This window comes from Podarcis bocagei, assembly GCF_964188305.1.
Source record: "Podarcis bocagei genome assembly, chromosome: 17".
NCBI lineage: Eukaryota > Metazoa > Chordata > Lepidosauria > Squamata > Lacertidae > Podarcis > Podarcis bocagei.
The window spans coordinates 718695-738311 of record NC_138143.1 but is presented as its reverse complement, the minus strand read 5'-3'; the positions used below and the strand labels follow the sequence as shown (position 1 = coordinate 738311).

General features: G+C 44.1%; 1 protein-coding gene and 1 long non-coding RNA gene across 15 annotated transcripts in view; one reads left to right on the top strand and one right to left on the bottom strand.

Annotated features, from left to right (window-relative positions):
* The window catches only part of LOC308577293 (methyl-CpG-binding domain protein 1-like), a 178683-nt gene that overhangs the window by 12793 nt on the left and 146273 nt on the right, over positions 1-19617 (top strand). For 12 of the 14 annotated variants that reach the window (XR_014003572.1, XR_014003573.1, XM_081177353.1 and 9 more), the window contains 4 exons: positions 6883-7022; positions 9527-9641; positions 10702-10749; positions 11607-11926. Coding sequence is in view for 12 of the 14 variants with exons in the window: in XM_081177353.1 (XP_081033479.1) it covers positions 6883-7022; positions 9527-9641; positions 10702-10749; positions 11607-11926 (623 nt within the window). In the remaining 2 variants the exon portion in view is untranslated. Of the gene's footprint in view, positions 1-2642; positions 5523-6882; positions 7023-9526; positions 9642-10701; positions 10750-11606; positions 11927-11958; positions 12045-19617 lie in introns of those variants that run through there. The other 2 variants (XM_081177356.1, XM_081177354.1) reach the window with 2 other exon arrangements.
* LOC308577359 overlaps positions 1-19617 on the bottom strand; it is a 207657-nt gene that overhangs the window by 63272 nt on the left and 124768 nt on the right. The window lies entirely within an intron of this gene.

The window sequence follows — 19617 nt, the reverse complement described above, 5'->3', positions numbered from 1 at the left end:
AAATTAAAAAAAAAGTGTTTCAGATGCTATTAGAATGGCAGGCAAAAGATGAACAAGTGAAATCATCAATGATACACTAGGCAATGGATATAGGGCATAATATTGAAATGACAGCATGGGAATGACACTGGAAGGTAGATTTGAAATTTACAGTGTGTTATGGGTTAAGGGAAAAGAAGGTACCATCTTCCATATGTGGTAGACCTGTAAGAAGGCTAAAACCTACTGGGAAATGATATATAATGAGTTGAAAAAAATGTTTAAGGTAACTTTTATGAAGAAACCAGAGGCTTTTCTTTTGGGAATAATAGGGGTAGAGATACCCAAACAATATAAAAATTATTTATGTACACAACCACAGTGGCCCAAATGATTTATGCCCAGCAAGGAACGAAGACAGCGTCCCATCCAAAGAAGAATGGCAGCAAAAATTGTTGGAATATGCAGAAATGGCAAAACTTACTGGAAGAATAAGAAAGCAAGAAAATAGCATTTTCAATTTTGAGTGGAAATCATTTAATGACTACTTTAAAAGTTATTGTAAAGAGATTAAATCATTAGCAGGATTAATATAAAGATGTGCAGTGATATAAAATTAATTTTTATGATATTGGATAAATAATAATTAGGTTTAACTCAGATATTCAGTGAAAATACTAAAACATAAGCAACTGCAGAAAGGGGAGGAAGGGGTGTGTGTCAAAATTGGATAATGGAATTTGATGTAAAAATATTAGTTTTCTTTGATGTAAAATTGAAAATGAAAAAAATAAAATTAAAAATAAAATAGTAGAGACTACGAAAGCTAACAGAAAATGAGGAATGGATTTTCATCTTGAAAATTTGCAGATGACTTTTGAGTACTGTCAGGTTGTAGCTTTAAAATTGTCCAGGAAATTGTTTAACAAATTGTCTCCTGACCCTTTCTTGCCCTTTTGCCCATCCTTCCTTGCCACAGCTGAGAAGTGTGTAGTCTAGAGTCAAAATGACCACTTTTGAACACCTGCAAATAAGGCAAACTGATTTTTATAGTCCTGTGAATATAGGGATTGCAAGTCAAAGCATGACCTTTGCACTGTGCTGGAAATGGGCAACTTTTCCTCCCAAAGTATGCCACTTTGAAGGGACTAGCAAATTCCTACCGAGGGCAGACAGGTAAGGTTCAGTGTTTGCATCTCCAGTATCTTTGAAAGTAACCAGGATATGATCCTTCTGAATTGTTTGGAGCTGCTTGGGCTGGTGGTAGTGAAGTTCTTACTAACTGCCCTCAGTACTGAAATCAGATAGTATAAAAATATTTTCACCAATTGGGAGGGCCGGAAAATGGAATTGGGATTAAAACACATGAAAGCCTCCAGTATTTCAAGGAGAAAAACATTTCTTGAGCCATGACACTGGTGAGCCCTTGAAGAGAGCTTGTTACACTTTGGGAAATACCAGCTTCCCAGCGGTCTTGTTGGGCTTTGGTTTTATTTAGGAGGTGGTTATGCTGCTCTTTAACTAATTATAACAGGTCTCCCAAAAGGATGGATTATGTGGAAGGGCTCCCTGGGAAGTAGAGCTTGGTTTGCTACTAGAGCTGGGATGATGGAACCTGTGGCCCACCAGGTGTCATTGGACTCCCAACTTCCTCCTCAACCAGAACCAGCCTTGCCAATATTCAGAAGTGATGGAAGGTGTTGACCTGAAACATCTGGGGGGCTCCTTCTACTTGGCATAGAGAGTGGGAAGCTTGAGGTGTAGTCATGATGCTTGCTCCCCAGCATAAAAAGACCATTGCTGCCTTACAGGGAAAGGTGTGGACACAATTTTTGCATGGTGGAGCTGTATGTTAACAGTCTGTGTAAATAGCATGGCTCATATGGCAGACTAGATATGAATTCCAGAACAATTTTGCCCTCCGTGTCTTTTCTTGGAGATAGGCACATGTCTATTCTATTGCTAACATCACAGGTCTTTAAACATAACTTCACCTTCCAAGAGAGCAGGGTCATAGATGTGGACTGACCGCAGCTCACTTTATTTCTTCCCCTCCCATGTCTTGTTTCCCACTTTAGCCAGCTTTTTCCAAAAATTCCTCATCCTTTGACATTTTTGGATGATGGAAGCAGGCTAAATGGTAAGCAGATACATGCCAGTGTGTGCTAGCTGCCTAGTTTTGTTTGAGAAAAGTAGATGTTTCCAGACTAGTGTGTACACTAGTGTGTACACCTTAATTGTAATTTTGGATACAGCCATTGCCTTCCCTCCAGAACAAGGTCCACGTGAGCGTTTTGTCCTTGAGCCAAGGTACTGCTAGTTCTGCAGCTGCCTATGCCCGTGATTGTTTCGGCAAAGCAGGCAATGGCTGACTACACAGCAGGCATCTGTTTACGAGGTCCTGCCCCCCCCCCCCAGTTTCTTCAAAGCAAGGCCATGGCAAAAACATGTTTTACCAATAAACATGACAACTGCCCAGGAACCTGAGACAAAATGCAATGTTTAAATTGCAAGGTGCAATTTAACAAAAAATGCTACAATACTTATACTGGGGCCCAGTTGAAAAATATATAGTAGTTTGATTATACTTGCAATTTCTCCCTTTCGTCCTGAGTTCAAGGGTCTTCAAAACCCATGACACCTTTGGTAAAGGCTGTTCTCCAATTGGAGTGCTCGTAGGCTAGTGTTTCCCAGTTGTCGGTGTTTATACTACTTTTTTTTAGATTTGCCTTCAGCTGAGAGTAGAAATTTTCTTTAATGTCTTCATCGGCACCCAGTGTTGGTGCATAAGCACTTAGAATAGTAGCCTGTTGGGTTTGGGGAAGTTTTATTCAAAGGGTTGAAAGCCGCTCATTAATGCTGGTAGGGACTTCTTACAAGAGCTTCTCAAGATTGTTTTTGATAGCAAAGCCTACTCCATGTTTTCAACGTTCTTGTTCAGGTAGACCTTTCCAGAAGAAAGAGTAGCCTCCTTTTTCTTCCTTCAATTGTCCCTCTCCTGCTCTTTGAGTTTTTTGAAATGCTGCAATATCGATCTTAAAACACCACAGCTCTCTTGCAATGATGGCAGTTCTGTGTTTTGGACGCTCATTATCTGTGTTATCCAACAAAGTCTGTATATTCCATGCTCCAAAGTTCAGTTGTCTTTTACGACCGCTGGGTGGTGACCCCCCTGGGCGTGGTATTCCAGTCAGGGTAAAAGGGAGGCAGACTATGTTTAGGGCTTCGGGGTGAGCAGAGTGGATCCTAAATCGGACTACTCAGTCATGGATACAGCTGCCGAGCTGCTCAACTCTGCTTTAATTAAACAGATTCCTTAAATGTGGAAGCCTTTAATTAAAATGTACCATGGTGCAAGGCTGTTTTTCCCTCAACTGAGACACGTGCTTAAAATAAGGCTTGGACTCTCATAGTTAGAGAGGTGTATTCAGGGTCCAAGCAAATGCTGGAATAAAGAAAAAGCTTTTATATCTTTCTTTCTAAAAAGCTGCAAGGAAGGGCTGAGGCATATATCTTCAGGTGATGAACTTCATGTACTAAGGCTGTAGCTCAGAGAGCTTCCCTGAATTCCTGCCATTCTTGTGTTGTGCAACAGAGGGACATTATTGTATTAACTTTTTGAGTGCCCTTTTCACCAACCAAATGGGCAGAGTAATTCAAAGAGGGCAGGGGAGGAAGAATCCAAAGTGGAGGAACCATCAAATCCAAAGTCCTGGCAGTCTTATGCTGACAAGGTAGAAGGTGGGGACAGCTGTTTCCCCCCCAGCTTTTCTTGTCTCCTTCCATTGACTGTTGGTTTTTTCTTCCAGATCTTGCCTCCCATTGGTCTCAAAAGTAAGTAGACCAGCTCTATCATTTTGGGCAGGCTTCCTCAACCTCAGCCCTCCATATGTTTTTGGCTTACAACTCCCATGATCCCTAGCTAGCAGGACCAGTGGTCAGGGATGATGGGAATTGTAGTCTCAAAACATCTGGAGGGCCGAGATTGAGGAAGCCTGATTTAGGAGAAGCGGCTCTGTCCATTTGCTCATGGGGCACTCTTCCAAGAACCATAGGATTGCATCCTTATAGGCAAAAGTTGATGCAAAAACAAACAAAAAAATGAATGAATGAATGGTTAAAATAATTGTGCTGCTGCTGCAGCTGTCAACTGATGAAGGCTTTGCATTGAGGAGAAATGCTCCTTGGTATATACCAAACCTAGGCTTCGTCGCTCTTTATATGGCTCAGAAGCAGCACATTGGATTTTACTTGGCTACGCTGGTTGCTTGTGTACAGTCCATAAAACATGCCCCCTCCTTCCTGTCTTGTCAGGAGGTGAACAGCAACAGTATTTGCATGAGCGATACTTTTTGGGCTGTCTTCAAGGACAGCTCCCCTCAGAGTGCTATGCAGTACAGTACAGTGGTACCTCTGGTTACGAACTTAATTTGTTTTGGAGGTCCGTTCTTAACCTGAAACTGTTCTTAACCTGAGGTACCACTTTAGCTAATGGGGCCTCCCGCTGCCGCCGCGCCACCATTGTGTGATTTCTGTTCTCATCCTGAAGCAAAGTTCTTAACCCGAGGTACTACTTCTGGGTTAGAGTCTGTAACCCGAAGTGTTTGTAACACGAGGTGTTTGTAACCCGAGATACCACTGTAGTTAGTCTGAACATCTCTACAAAGTGTGAAAGAAGCTTGGTAAAGATACATGGATAACACCCCCCTGACTTTATTTGTCTTACCAGGAGTGGGGCGATGGCATTCATATTGACCAGTCCACCTCCCAAACTAAAAAGCTCCAAACAGCATCTTGATCCGTCACTAAGCATTCTTGGGGGAAGATTTGGCCCTGATCCCCTCACCTATAACTGCCAAATAGGGTGCAGATGAATGCCAGCTGGAACAGACTTATGGCTGCCCCTTATTATAACAACTGGGGTATTAATTAAATTTTAAAAGTTAAGATCTCTCTGGGAGGCCATACTCACAACTATGCATATGAGTTCGTCTCAGTCTGTATCAGTGGGAAGAAGGAAAGGGCCAAGATTAACAAAATAACCCCAATTATGGTTGACCTTGCTGTGTTGAAATGTGATGTAATTGTGCTTATCTCCTTGCATTCTTATAGAAATGGTCATTTTAGCAAGAGAGTTTCCTTCCACCACAAGGCTTGCCTGTCCTTGGGCAAGCTAGTTCTGTTCTCAGTGCGTGATCTTCTCTGTGTAGTTAGGAATAATACACAGACTATAGATCTTCCCACACCCTGTCACCCAGGCGGTAGAGTCAACACAGCCCTGTCTGTACATGGGGCTTGCTGTTGGAGAATATTCTGCCTGCCTTTGCATCTATCCCAGCTAGCTAGAATGGTGCAGCTTTGGGTCTGTTGCAGTGTTTTGCCTGTCAAGAGCATCTGGAATCAGCCGCATGGTTGCAGTGACCAGCGAGAGACTGCGTATTTCAGCCTGTCTCTGAATTGTACAGAGAAAGGGATAAAGCCTTTGCATAGCACCTGAATTCAGCCCTGGATGGTGGTCTGACCTCCTCAAGCCCCGTGCAAAGGTGTGTGCCTCCTTTGCTCTCTGCCTCTCTGTGATTGTTTCACAGCTGTCTCCACTTCAGAATAAGCAGTGTATTAAGATGAGCTAGTCAAAAAACTAACTTGACAAGATGGGAAATTGACTCAGATAAATTTGTGGAATTTTGATATCAGCTCGTTACGTCTAATACTGTGGGTAAAGACTATGGGCGCCCTCCTGCTTCTCAGTTCTCATTCCAGTGTCACCTATATTACAGCATTTGCTCATCTGTTGTGGTTTGTCCTTGGTTACGTGAACAACACTCCACATTATCTGTTTGTTGTATTGTTTTGTTATTTTTTAAACTATTTTTAAATTTGTATTGTCTAGTCAGTCCTATTCAGCTCTGCTATTTGTCCAGAATTCAGCTTCTTCTGTTTCCCTCCCTTCTTTAAAACTTGTAAATCTAAGTAATAGATTTCAAATGTAGAAATCTTGGGCGAAACTTGCAACATCAGAAATAGAACCTAATGTTTACTTAAGTAAAGAGAACACAGATTTAAAGCTGTTTCTCTGCCATCTATCTTTTGTGGGGCATGTGTTCTGTCCCAAAGAAGCTGTAGTATGCGGAATTGAGCTGTTGAAAACACTCTGCTTTCATGGTCACAACTTCTGGTAAGTTTCAGTTTTTAAAAGGTCTTGGAATAGATGGAAGGAAAGAGCTCCTTCAGGGGTGGGGGACCTTTTCAGTCGAAGGGCTGCATTTCCTCCTGCAGGCCACATAGCGGGGGGGGGGGGGGAAGAAGCAAACATGGGAAGAGCAATGGATGTACAATTTACCTTTGTACAGGAGGCTAGTTTCTACATGCACTCTCCCATCCCTCTCTATCCTCCATGCAGACCAGCAAAGAGATATTGTTAACGTCCAAGGGCATCTCTCAGCAAGGGCCAGTGAGAGGTGTGGCCTGGCCTGCTTCAGATAGTTCAAAAAGCCCGATAGAGAGACTGGAGGGTTTCCTTCAGCCCCTGGTATGGACTGTTTGGGCAAGTGTAGCAGCCATGATGGGAGAGACACAGGGTTGCTTCTCTCTGTCCCCTGGAGCTGCTCCTTCCTCAGACTTTTGAGACTTCACCAATATGTCTGTGCATCTTGTGTAGTCCTAAGGCCTAGAACCATTACTACCTTAAAGGAATACCAGTTGGGGTTCTTAGGATGTCAAATTATACCTTTCTTATAGTGGCTGCAAATGAGGGGGGAACCATATATGGAAGCATCTCTTTCAAGTTTGCTGCTCTTTCTTGTGTGCTTCCTTGCACGACTGTGTGTATGTTTTTGGTTATTTTAAGAACAACCCTTTTGGCCCCATAGCTATGACCCTTCCATTACTCTCTTGCTGTTTCAGTTCTTGCCCTGCGGTATATCCAACAACAACATGACAGAGGGCTGGGTGGATTGCCCCGCACTAGGGCCCGGCTGGCAGCGCCGTGAAGTCTTGCGCAAAAATGGAACAAGACCTGGACAGTCAGATACCTATTACACAAGGTAATGCCATTTGGGGGTCACATCTGGAAAAGAGTGTAAGGGTTGTAGGAAAAGGTGCCCTCCAGATGTTGCTTGATTACAACTCTCATCATTCCTGACCATTGTACATGCTGCCAGGGGCTGATGGGAGTTGGAGTCCATGACCACCTGGAGGGCACATGTTGCCTATCCCTCCCTCCAGGTCCTATTCCCTAGGCAGCCAGCTGTTAGTGCCTCTCTTACAACCACTGAAGGAAAGAAGCACCTTGGGTTTCATGACAGTTCAAAGGCTTGAGAAATATTCTTAAATCTCTCTTCAGTCAGTCTTGCTTCTGCTCGTTCTCAAAAGATGCACTTCTTTCTCTTGACTTTTTACTTACAAGGCAGTGGACACAATACCAATAAGAGCAATAAAGGCATCGGCAAAGGCTGCTTGGTAAGAAATTCACATGGCAAAGACCTGTCTGAATAACACTATTTTAAGAAGTGTGCATGCACACGAAAGCTCATACCAAGAACTATCTTAGTTGGTCTTTAAGGTGCTACTGGAAGGATTTTTTTTTATTTTGACTATTTTAAGGATATGTCTAAATGAATGCAATAATGATTCTTGTCAAATAAAGGTAAAGGACCCCTGGACAGTTAAGTCCAGTCAAAGGCAATGATGGGGTGCAGCGCTCATCTTGCTTTTCGGACCGAGGGAGCTGGCATTTGTTCACAGACAGCTTTCCGGGCCAAAATGACTAGACCGCTTCTGGCGCAATGGGGCACCATGATGAGTGCCGGAACGTACAGAAACGCCGTTTACCTTCCTGCTGCATTGGCACCTATTTATCTACTTGCACTGGCATGTTTTAAAACTGCTAAGTTGGCAGGAGCTGGGACAGCAACGGGAGCTCACCCTGGCGTGTGGATTTGAACTGGAGGGACACAAGTGGTGTTGTAGTCTAAACCACTGAGCCTCTTGGGCTTGCCAATCACAAGGTTGGCAGTTCTTGCCAGAAGCTCTGCTGGCAGGGAATCCTACAGTGCAGGACCTGCTGCACTGAAAACTCAGGACCCAGGAAAGGCTGACTCAACCTCAGGTTTCATAGAATCATAGAATCATAGAGTTGGAATAGACCACAAGGGCCATCGAGTCCAACCCCCTGCCAAGCAGGAAACACCATCAAAGCACTCCTGACATATGGTTGTCAAGCCTCTGCTTAAAGACCTCCAAAGAAGGAGACTCCACCACACTCCTTGGCAGCAAATTCCACTGTCGAACAGCTCTTACTGTCAGGAAGTTATTCCTAATGTTTAGGTGGAATCTTCTTTCTTGTAGTTTGGATCCATTGCTCCGTGTCCGCTTCTCTGGAGCAGCAGAAAACAACCTTTCTCCCTCCTCTATGTGACATCCTTTTATATATTTGAACATGGCTATCATATCACCCCTTAACCTCCTCTTCTCCAGGCTAAACATGCCCAGCTCCCTTAGCCGTTCCTCATAAGGCATCGTTTCCAGGCCTTTGACCATTTTGGTTGCCCTCCTCTGGACACGTTCCAGTTTGTCAGTGTCCTTCTTGAACTGTGGTGCCCAGAACTGGACACAGTACTCCAGGTGAGGTCTGACCAGAGCAGAATACAGTGGTACTATTACTTCCCTTGATCTAGATGCTATACTCCTATTGATGCAGCCCAGAATTGCATTGGGTAGTAGCTCCATCAGAGGATCTCGGTAATGGAGGTGGAACATAAGGGGTCAGGCAGTCCTTAAGGTCTTTTGGGCACAAGTTGTTTTGGACTTTGTGAGTTAACCTGGCCAAGTAGCAACTGGGCAACCAGTTCAGGTCATCAGAGGAGTTGACGTGTTGCAACTAATCTGCTCCTGTGGGCAGACTGGCTGCTGCATTCTGCTGCAGCTTCTGAGTCAGCTGCAAAGGTAGCTTCCCATAAAGTGTGTTGCAGTTACCAAGCCTTGAGGTTACCATTGCATAGGCCACCGTGATCAAGCTGCCAGGATCCAGGAATGGTTGCAGCTTGTGGACCAGCTGGAGCTGATAGAAAGCACTGCTACTCAAAGGTCACTGGGGACTCTAGTGACAGGGCTGGATCAAAGAGGATACCCCGACTATTGAGTTGCTCCTTCAGAGAGAGTGCAACCCCATCTGGAACATGTGCAGGGTCTATTTCCTGGACACAGGAACCACCCATCCACAAGGCCTCCATTGTTCTAGGATTTAAGCTATGTTTCTTGACCCTCAGTCCACCTCTGCATCCAAGTAGAGCACAACCGCAGTACATAACAAAACAATAGGATTCTTAGCTTCCGTGTCAGTGGTGTGCACATCCAAAAAGTTTCAAATAAAGTGAGAAATCTCCCTTGTATTGGGCAGCACTTGATATCTTACCTGATCCACATCCCTTTGTTGAGATCAGAGAGTCCCTTGTGCACTGTGTTATGCAAACATCCCAGCTCACTCCTGCTTTCACTGTGCTGCTTTTTTACACATCTAACAGCTGCTTCTCTCTTTCCCCCCTCATAGCCCCAGAGGAGAGAAAATCCGCAGTAGAGTGGAGCTCCTGAGGTTACTGGGAGGATCACGGGATTTGACCGACTTTGATTTCAAGAAAGGGATTTATGTAGACCCAAGTGCTGAGGTACTGATCCAAATAGTTTTGGTTCTGGTAGCAGAGGTAGCATTTTAGAAGTGAACTGATTGCAGTGACCTGCATATGCTCCCATATTTTATGCATGTTTAAGTGCGTTTTTGGAGGGAGAGACCCTTCCTTTTTTAAAAAAACCAACAACAACATTTTATGTCCCATCTTTTCTTCAAGGAGCTTGAGGTGGCATATGTGGTCATCCCATCCAATTTTATCCCCACGACAGCTCTGTGAAGGCGGGTAGACTGAGAAATGGCGACTGGCTCAAGGTCACCCAGTAAGCCTTCCATGCCTGGACAAGGTGCTCCCCTGTTCCTATAGGTACCAATAGCCCTGATGCACTGATTGTGTAGTCCAGGAATGGGGAGCCTGTAGTCCTCAATACATAGCTGAACTCTGTGGGAACAAAGTCCAATCCAGTTCAGGATTCTTTTCTCACATTGGCCAGCCCATGGGAAGCCATCTAGCATGTCATGAATGCAATCACACTCTTCTCCCCATGATTCCAAGCACGAGTTGTGCCGGCTAAGGCTGATGGGAGCTGGGCTTCCAACTCCTGCCTAGGGGACCTTAGGTTCCCCATCCTTGGTGTAGTGCAACCTGCTCTTGGTCAGTTTTGTTAGGAGGCCTCTAGGGTTACAGATGGTTCCTTGGGTTAGATGTGCATGAAAGTTCAAGTCTTCTACCTCAGTCTTCTTTGTCTGTTGGACTGCATTGATACCCTAAGCTTATAAATTGCTAGTTCATAAACCCAGTAGCACTTGGAACTGAGAGCCAGTGTGGTGTAGTGGTTAAGAGCGGTAGATTCGTAATCTGGGGAACCGGGTTTGCGTCTCTGCTCCTCCACATGCAGCTGCTGGGTGACCTTGGGCCAGTCACACTTCTCTGAAGTCTCTCAGCCCCACTCACCTCACAGAGTGTTTGTTGTGGGGGAGGAAGGGAAAGGAGAATGTTAGCCCTTTGAGACTCCTTCGGGTAGTGATAAAGCGGGATATCAAATCCAAACCCTTCTTCTAATGGTCTTCTCCTTTTTCACTGCTTTCTCCTGCTGCAGCCCCAGCTCCTACAACCCCTCCCACCCAGTGGAGGAGGCCACCAGCGGGTGAGTGTGCTGTCTGCTGAGGCCAGATCTAGACTGGCTGTTGAATGTCATCTGGAAGAACTATATGGGGGAGGATGAAGAAAGAAGGAAGCTATCAGCACAACCGCTTTCCTTTTTTGCTGTGGGGATTGCTTTTGCATAGCTGGGCAGAAGCTTCCCAGATGGGTATCTTTGGAAGGGGAATTATTGTGGTGTGATTGTGTTTTTAAACTTCCAAGCAGAGTTTTGGCAAGCTTCACAATGGTGGAACCACCTGATGGCAAAGCCAAAACTTGCCCAGATGGTAAGTGAGGCATGTTCCCAGGACCGCTTAACACGGATTAGTTGCCTCCTGTTGTGCTCCATAAGGATGGTTGTCTCCCTTGCTTTTCATGCATAATTATTAGCAAAGTAGGGTTTCTAAGCTATGATTGTGAGTCCACAGCTTTAGTAGTCTTTCCCAATTACGTGCTACAAGATTATAGCCTTGATCTCTGACATGCAGAGTAAAAGGCAGTGGCCTGCGTGATGATGATGCTGGCTTGTTCACTTAGCCTGCATTTAGCAAAGAGGAATGCCAAATGGATCTGGTGAGTGGATTAGGTTCCCTGGGTTTGAAACTCTAGGGAAGCAGGAAGTGTTTAGAAAAGGGGGTTGCTCTGTGCTGCTCCCCATCCTTCTCTTCTGCTAATTAGCCCATAGGGAAATTGATGGAGCCTTCTGTATTGGGAAAGATAGGACTCCTGTTTATAGGCCAAACCATGGCATTGAGGTGGAGGAGAAGGATTAATCCCCTTGACAGCTGTCCTTCCTTAGGGTATGGCTCATGCTTTGTAAACCATTGCTTTAGACTACACTGCCTGTTTCTTCTTCTATAGGTCAAAAAGGGTAGTAAAAGGCATCGTCCACCTCTGGCAGCAGCCACCCCTCCACTCAAGAAGCCTCCTGATTTGCAAGTGTTTGAAGAGCCTCCAGACAAGGAGGTTCCAGACCAGAAACCCCCCCAAATGGAACTGGAGTTGCCAGTAGAAGCACCTGCCACTATTCTGGCTGAGCAGCAAGAACTTCTAGTTGCTGCAGACCAGCCAGCCATGAAGCCCCACAAGCGCCGATGTCGGAAGCAGCTTCCAGCCCTCCTTCCTCCGGGAAAAATGGGCAATGTGACAGTGGAAGAGGCCAACCCAGAGGAACCTGTAGTGTGAGCATCTCCCTCTTTTGCTTTCCTCTTGTTGCAGTGGAGAGCCCAGGCTCTTTCAGAAACCTTAAATGTCAAGACAGGACTCACAGAGACTAAAGAAAACAAATGATTATAAACGGTAGGAGGCTCTCAAAAATCTGATTGGTGTATTCTCATGCTTCTTTTTAAAACACGCAAATCTTCTTCTGCTCTACCTTAGAGGTTTTGTGAGGGGTTGACATCTCTGTTCCATTCCCACTCCTCTGAGGCTTCAGATTTTGAACATTTGCTCCCCATTCTCTCTTTTTAAAAAAAATAATATTTATTGAAAGTTTACGAATTACAAAACGAAGTAGAAAAGAAAAAGAAAAGGTAAACAATACAAATCAATACATTACAGCACGTATAAAAAAACAAAAGAAAAAAAAACAAAAGACACAATACATCAGAACAAAAACAAAAGCAAAAACATTAAAAACACATCCAATATTTCCATATCTTTATCTTTCTTTCTTTTTTATAAATTTTTTATTGATTTTACAAAAAATTTTTAAACAATACAAACAAATAAAAAGACAAACAAACATGCATAGTTTCATAACCTTTTTTTTCATATCCCTTGCTTCTCGGACTCCCCCATACCTCCCCTTCGTGCATCCCAATGTCCAAAATTATTTCAGCAACTTCTATCTAGATTTTATCAAACATACGTCTTACTAATTTTTCCTTCAGCTTAGTCTTATGTCGCTGTAATCTCTTTTTTCTTCCTCCAAACCTCGACATTTTAACATTCATCCATTTTATAATAGTTCTTAAGATAGATTGTAAATTTCTTCCAGTCTTCTTCCGCCGTCTCTTTTCCCTGATCAAGGATTCTGCCAGTCAATTCAGCTAGTGTCATATAGTCCATCGCTTTCATCTGCCATTCTTCCAGAGTGGGTAGATCTTGTGTCTTCCAATACTTTGCGATGAGTATTCTTGCTGCTGTCGTAGTGTACATAAAGAAAGTTCTGTCTTTCTTTGGCACCAATTGGCCGACAATGCCCAAGAGGAAGGCCTCTGGTTTTTTAGTAAAGGTACATTTAAGTACCTTTTTCATTTCATTATATATCATCTCCCAAAAGGCCTTAATCTTCGGGCATGTCCACCAAAGGTGGTAAAAAGTACCTTCAGTCTCTTTACATTTCCAACACTTATTATCAGGCAAATGATAGATTTTTGCTAGCTTGACTGGGGTCGTGTACCACCTATAAATCATTTTCATAATATTTTCTTTTAAGGCATTACATGCCGTGAATTTTATCCCGGTGTTCCACAACCATTCCCAGTCAGCAAACATAATGTTATGACCAATGTCCTGAGCCCACTTAATCATAGCTGATTTAACTGTTTCATCTTGTGTATTCCATTTCAGCAGCAAATTATACATTCTTGACAAATTCTTAGTATTGGGTTCTGTCAGAGCTGCTTCCAGATCCTAGCTCACAGAGGATCACGCTAGCCAGCGTTCACTTTATAAAAGTCTTTATTGAGTTACAGTTTCCATTCTCAAGCTGCCGCGTGCAGCTCTACGTCTTATGGGTTAGACCGGCGAAGCTCCGTCTGAGTCTCCGCCCCCTGTACACCAGCTTAATACCCTAGCCTTACTCCACCTTTTCCGCCTGACCGTTCTTCTCTGGGTCCCTCTGCCCCCCGCGGTCTCTTCCTTCCTGGACTCTTCTGACGCTGACCCCCCGGACCCTTCTGTCTCCTTGCGTCGGGCTTTAGGACCTGGCTCCCTTTCCGGGCTGCTTACTGCGCCACCTTCCTGTGCATTTGAACTTGGCGCGCGCGCCCAACCTTCCACTTTCTGCTTAACCGTTTCTTCGCTCCCCGATGGAGGTGTGCCCACTCCTGACTCATGCCCTCCCCCCTGCTGCGAGCTGCCAGAGCTCGATACCTGGCGCCCTTCCTCTCCACTGCGCTCTGTTGGTGACGCTGGCCCCGATTTCCAACTGCTGCCCTCTGAGCCCCCTCTGGACCCTTCTTCCTGGGGTGTCCCCCTAGGCTCCCCCCTTGCTCTGGCCACTGGCGCTCCTTTCTGTGAATCTTCTGATTCACTGGAAAGACTCGGAGATCTCGGGTCGTCGTCATCACTCATCTTTTCTTCGGCCTCCTCCCCCTCGCTCTCTGTTTCCTCCCTTGCCCTCGCCTCTGCTCCTGAACCCCTGACAGGTTCTAACAGTTCAGTTTCTAATTTTGATTTCTCCACCTGGAAGCCAATTTTCCTGTCTTGTTTATACACCTCCATTATTTGATAATAATGGAGCCAGTCTCGTACTTTAGGTTTCAATTTCTCATGACTCTGTAACTTCAACTTATCTCCATCTTGTTCCAAAATTTCCCAATACTTCGGCCATTTGGCCTCCATATTGAGTTTTTTCAGCGATTTAGCCTCCAAAGGTGACAACCATCTAGGGGTTTTATTTTCCAACAGATCTTTATATCTTATCCAAACATTGTATAAAGCTTTCCTGACAATGTGATTTTTAAAGGCCCTATGCACCTTAATTTTGTCATACCATAAATATGCATGCCAACCAAATGCGTTATTAAAACCTTCCAAATCCAAGATGTCTGTATTCTCGAGGAGCATCCACTCTTTCAGCCAGCAGAATGCTGCTGCTTCATAGTACAACTTTAAGTCCGGCAGGGCAAATCCCCCTCTTTCTTTTGCATCCGTCAAAATTTTAAATTTTATTCTGGGTTTTTTGCCCTGCCAGACGAATTTCGAAATATCCTTCTGCCACCTCTTGAAACATTCCATCTTGTCAAGGATTTGCAATGTTTGAAACAAAAATAACATTCTAGGCAATACATTCATCTTAATAACTGCAATTCGGCCTAACATTGACAGTTTCAAATTTGACCATATTTCTAGATCTTTTTTAATTTCTGACCAACACTTTTCATAGTTGTCTTTATACAAATTCAAATTTTTAGATGTCAAATAAACTCCTAAATATTTCACCTTCTTCACCACTGTCAAACCTGTTTCATTCTGGAACTTCTCCCTCTCCATAACTGTTAAATTTTTTTCAAAAACCTTAGTCTTTTGTTTATTCAATTTAAATCCGGCTACTTGACCAAATTCTTGAATTAACTCCAACACTCTTTTTGTACTAGTGTCTGGCTCTTGTAAAGTAAGTACTAAGTCATCTGCAAAGGCCCTTAACTTATAATGTTTGGCTCCGACCTGTACACCTTTAACCTGCTGGTCATCTCTAATCATATTGAGCAATACCTCCAGAACAGAAATAAAACGTAATGGGGAGATTGGGCACCCCTGTCGTGTCCCTTTTTCTATCTTAAAGTCTTCAGTTATCACGTTATTTACAATCAACTTAGCTTTTTGTTCAGAGTATATCGCACCCATACCATTCTCAAATCCCTGACCCACCCCCATCCCATGAAGATTCTTTTTCATAAAACTCCAAGAAATATTGTCAAAGGCTTTCTCCGCGTCTACAAAAATCAAAACTGCTTTAGTGTTTATATTCACCTCCAGTAGTTCCAAAATGTCTATTATGTTCCTCACATTATCTGATAAATACCTTTTTGGGAGAAAGCCTGCTTGGTCCTTATGAATCTTTTCCATCAAAACTCTTTTCAATCTTTTAGCCAAAATGTCTGCAAAAATTTTGTAATCCACAATAAGTAATGATATTGGGCGGTAGTTCTTGAGTTGAGTCTTTTCAGTCTCTGTCTTTGGTATGAGTGTAATATACGCCTCTTTCCACGACTCTGGTGCCTTTTCCCCCTCTAAAATCTCGTTGCAGACTTCCTTTAACGGTTGTATCAACCACTCCTTCAAAGCTTTATAATATCTGGAAGTCAGTCCATCTGGTCCTGGAGATTTGCCCAATTGCATGCTCTGAATGGCACCCTCTATCTCTTGTTCTGTTATTCTCTGATTCAACTCCACCTTGCTATGATGAGAGATTTTTTGTAATCCATATTTTTTAAGAAATTCATCTATATCTTCTTCCTTCTGTGGTCCTTGTGAGTATAATTTTTTAAATTAACTCAAAAAGCAGTTTCTAATCTCATTAGGTTTAGATATATTCTTTCCATCCACTTCTAGGTTTGTAACCGTATTTAATTTCTCTTTTCTTCAATTGCCAAGCCAGAAGCTTACCACATTTATCTGCCGATTCAAATGTCTTTTGTCTCATTTGCTTTATCTTCCATTCAATCTCTTGATTCGTCAATTCCATGTATTGTGTCTGGTATAACTTAATCTCTCTCAAAATCTCCTGGGACTTTGGTTTTGATCTTAATCTCTTCTCACCTTCATTTATCTTTTCCAGGATCTTTTCCTTCTTCTCATTCTGTTTTCTCTTTTTTACTGAATTTTGCTGAATTAGAAATCCTCGCATCACAGCTTTACTTGTGTCCCAGATCACTCTTTTTTCTACATCAGTTTTTAGATTTATTTCAAAATAGTCCTTTAGAGTTTTTTGTGCCTTTCTGTGAATCTCCTCATCTCGAAACAGGGTGTCATTCATCCTCCATCTAAATTGACCAGTTGTTGAAAGTTTCATCTCCATCTTCACGGTGTTATGGTCAGAGCAAGTCTTTGGGCAGATTTCCACTTTCTTGATCTTTGGAGCCAGCCCACTAGTAATCCAAATTTGGTCAATTCTGGTCCAAGTCATCATTGCTTGAGAGAAAAAAGTTCCCTCTCTCTCGAGAGGGTTCCTTGTTCTCCAAATATCTATTAGGTCCATATTTTCAGTCATTTCAAAAAAAGTTTTTGGAAGTCTTCCTTCCTTGGAGATTGTCTGTCTTTGTGCCTTGTCCATATTTGTCGAAACCACTCCATTCATGTCTCCCATAATTATTACATTATAGTCCAAGTAGTCCATCAGAGTTTCATGCAGCTTCTTAAAAAATTCTGCCTTACCTTCATTTGGTGCGTAAATTTCGTCTATTAACAGTTTTTCTCCTTGTGTTTGTATTTCAATTGCCAAGTATCTTCCTTGTTCATCTTTAAACATCATTTTTGAAGCCAATTTCTCCTTTGCATAAATCACCACTCCTCTTTTCTTAACTTTGTCCGATGAGATGAATTCCTGTCCTAATCTTTTATTTATAAGTAATTTCCTGTGTACCCTGTTTCTTGTAAACAGATCAAGTCCAATTGTTCTCTTTTCAAAATATGAAAAACTTGGCGTCTTTTCGAAGGGATGTTCAGCCCATTACAATTCCAACTAAGGAATTGCAGGGCCATCTTGTTATTTATCAGTTACGCCTCCAACCGCTCCAAGTTGCTGCTCTTCCTCTGACGGTGGTGGTTTTAAGTCCAAACGATAAATTCAAAATGTCTACTACTCCTTTTACCTCTGAGATTGGGTCTACCGTTCCCTTCTGTAAATCTTCGTGGTTTCTCTCCAAAAACTTCTCTTTGTCTTGAATTGTTTTTATTTTCACCTTCTTTCCCTTGTAGTTGAAGGACAGTCCTTGTGGAAACTCCCACCTGAAAAGTATGTTGTTTCTTTTCAGCAGGTAGACCAGATCTTTATAGAAGGCTCTCACCTCCAGGATATATTTAGGGATGTCCTTAAAGATTTGTATATGAGAATTTTCTATTTCCAAGGCCTTTTGGTAATGTAGCTTTAATATTTTGTCTCTTTCTTCCCTGGATCTTAAAGTAATCAGACAATCCCTCGGGGTCTTTGTATTCTGTCTCCTGCCCAGTCTGAATGCTGCTGTTATCTTGAATTCTTCCTCCTGCAATTCTTCCTGCCTAAAGTCAGAAAACTCTTGTGTGAGGAACTCCACAAGACTGTCCCCTTCACTTTCAGGAACTAGTCTTAATTTCAAGTTTCTCTCTTTCCTCTGTAATTCCATCAAAGACAGAGCCGCATCATGTTCATACACTTTTTTGGAGATTGGTTCTAGTTTTCCCTGTGTCTCTTCAGCAATATTTCTGGCGTCCTCTGCAATCTTGCGTGTTGCAGAATTTTCTTCAATCAGCTTATTTATAGATTCCATATTGGATGTCACACTTTTCGTGTTCAAGTCCAACCTTGCTGTTAATTCTGTGAGTTTTTGTGAATTTTCTGTACTCTGCTTTGTTAAAGCTTCTAAAGATTGGTTTATCTTGAGCAATGCCTGTGTCATTGAATCCATGGAAGCGGCTGTCACTTTCTCTTGCCCAGCTGCTCCTGCCGGTGTTAAACTTGATATTGAGCCCCTTTTCTTTTGCTGTTGTTTTGCTTTAGCTCTGGTTGTTATCTCATCTACTGGGCCACTCATGTCCCAAGGACGTTCTCACAGGAGCAGTTTCCTACTGGAAAATTCCTCTGTCTTATTCTATTGCGTTGCAACTGTTACTGCTCAACCCTCTAGAGGGAGCAATCCAAAATGTCCAAGTATAGGAAACAAGAAGGAACAAAGAACAAAGAAACCAAGCAACTTCAATATAAATGCTGCAACACTTTTTCTGTATACAGTGGTGCCCCGCAAGACGAACGCCTCGCAAGACGGAAAACCCGCTAGACGAAAGGGTTTTCCGTTTTGGAGGCGCTTCGCAAAACGAATTTCCCTATGGGCTTGCTTCGCAAGACGAAAGCCCATAGGGAAATCTCTGGGACAGCGGGGAAGCGCAGCGCATTTAGAAGCGCTCGGGGAAAGCAGCGCACTTCGCTGCTTTCCCCGGAGTGCTTTTAAATGCGGGCGGCTGGGAGGGAATCCCTTGGCCCCCCGCGGGACTTCCCGAAGCTCTTTTTAAGTCCGGCGGGGGGCCAAGGGATTCCTTCCCAGCCGCCCGCTTTTAAAAGCACTCTGGGCAAAGCAGCGCACTTCGCTGCTTTCCCCGGAGTGCTTTTAAATGCGGGCGGCTGGGAGGGAATCCCTTGGCCCCCCGCGGGACTTCCCGAAGCTCTTTTTAAGTCCGGCGGGGGGCCAAGGGATTCCTTCCCAGCCGCCCGCTTTTAAAAGCACTCTGGGCAAAGCAGCGCACTTCGCTGCTTTGCCCAGAGTGCTTTTAAATGCGGGCGGCTGGGAGGGAATCCCTTGGCCCCCCGCGGGACTTCCCGAAGCTCTTTTTAAGTCCGGCGGGGGGCCAAGGGATTCCTTCCCAGCCGCCCGCTTTTAAAAGCACTCTGGGCAAAGCAGCGCACTTCGCTGCTTTGCCCAGAGTGCTTTTAAATGCGGGCGGCTGGGAGGGAAACCCTTGGCCCCCCGCGGGACTTCCTGAAGCTCTTTTTAAGTCCGGCGGGGGGCCAAGGGATTCCTTCCCAAACGCCCCCTTTTAAAAGCACTCTGGGCAAAGCAGCGCACTTCGCTGCTTTGCCCAGAGTGCTTTTAAATGCGGGCGGCTGGGAGGGAATCCCTTGGCCCCCCGCGGGACTTCCCGAAGCTCTTTTTAAGTCCGGCGGGGGGCCAAGGGATTCCTTCCCAGCCGCCTGCGTTTAAAAGCACTCTGGGCAAAGCAGCGCACTTCGCTGCTTTGCCCAGAGTGCTTTTAAATGCGGGCGGCTGGGAGGGAATCCCTTGGCCCCCCGCGGGACTTCCCGAAGCTCTTTTTAAGTCCGGCGGGGGGCCAAGGGATTCCTTCCCAGCCGCCCCCTTTTAAAAGCACTCTGGGCAAAGCAGCGCACTTCGCTGCTTTGCCCAGAGTGCTTTTAAATGCGGGCGGCTGGGAGGGAATCCCTTGGCCCCCCGCG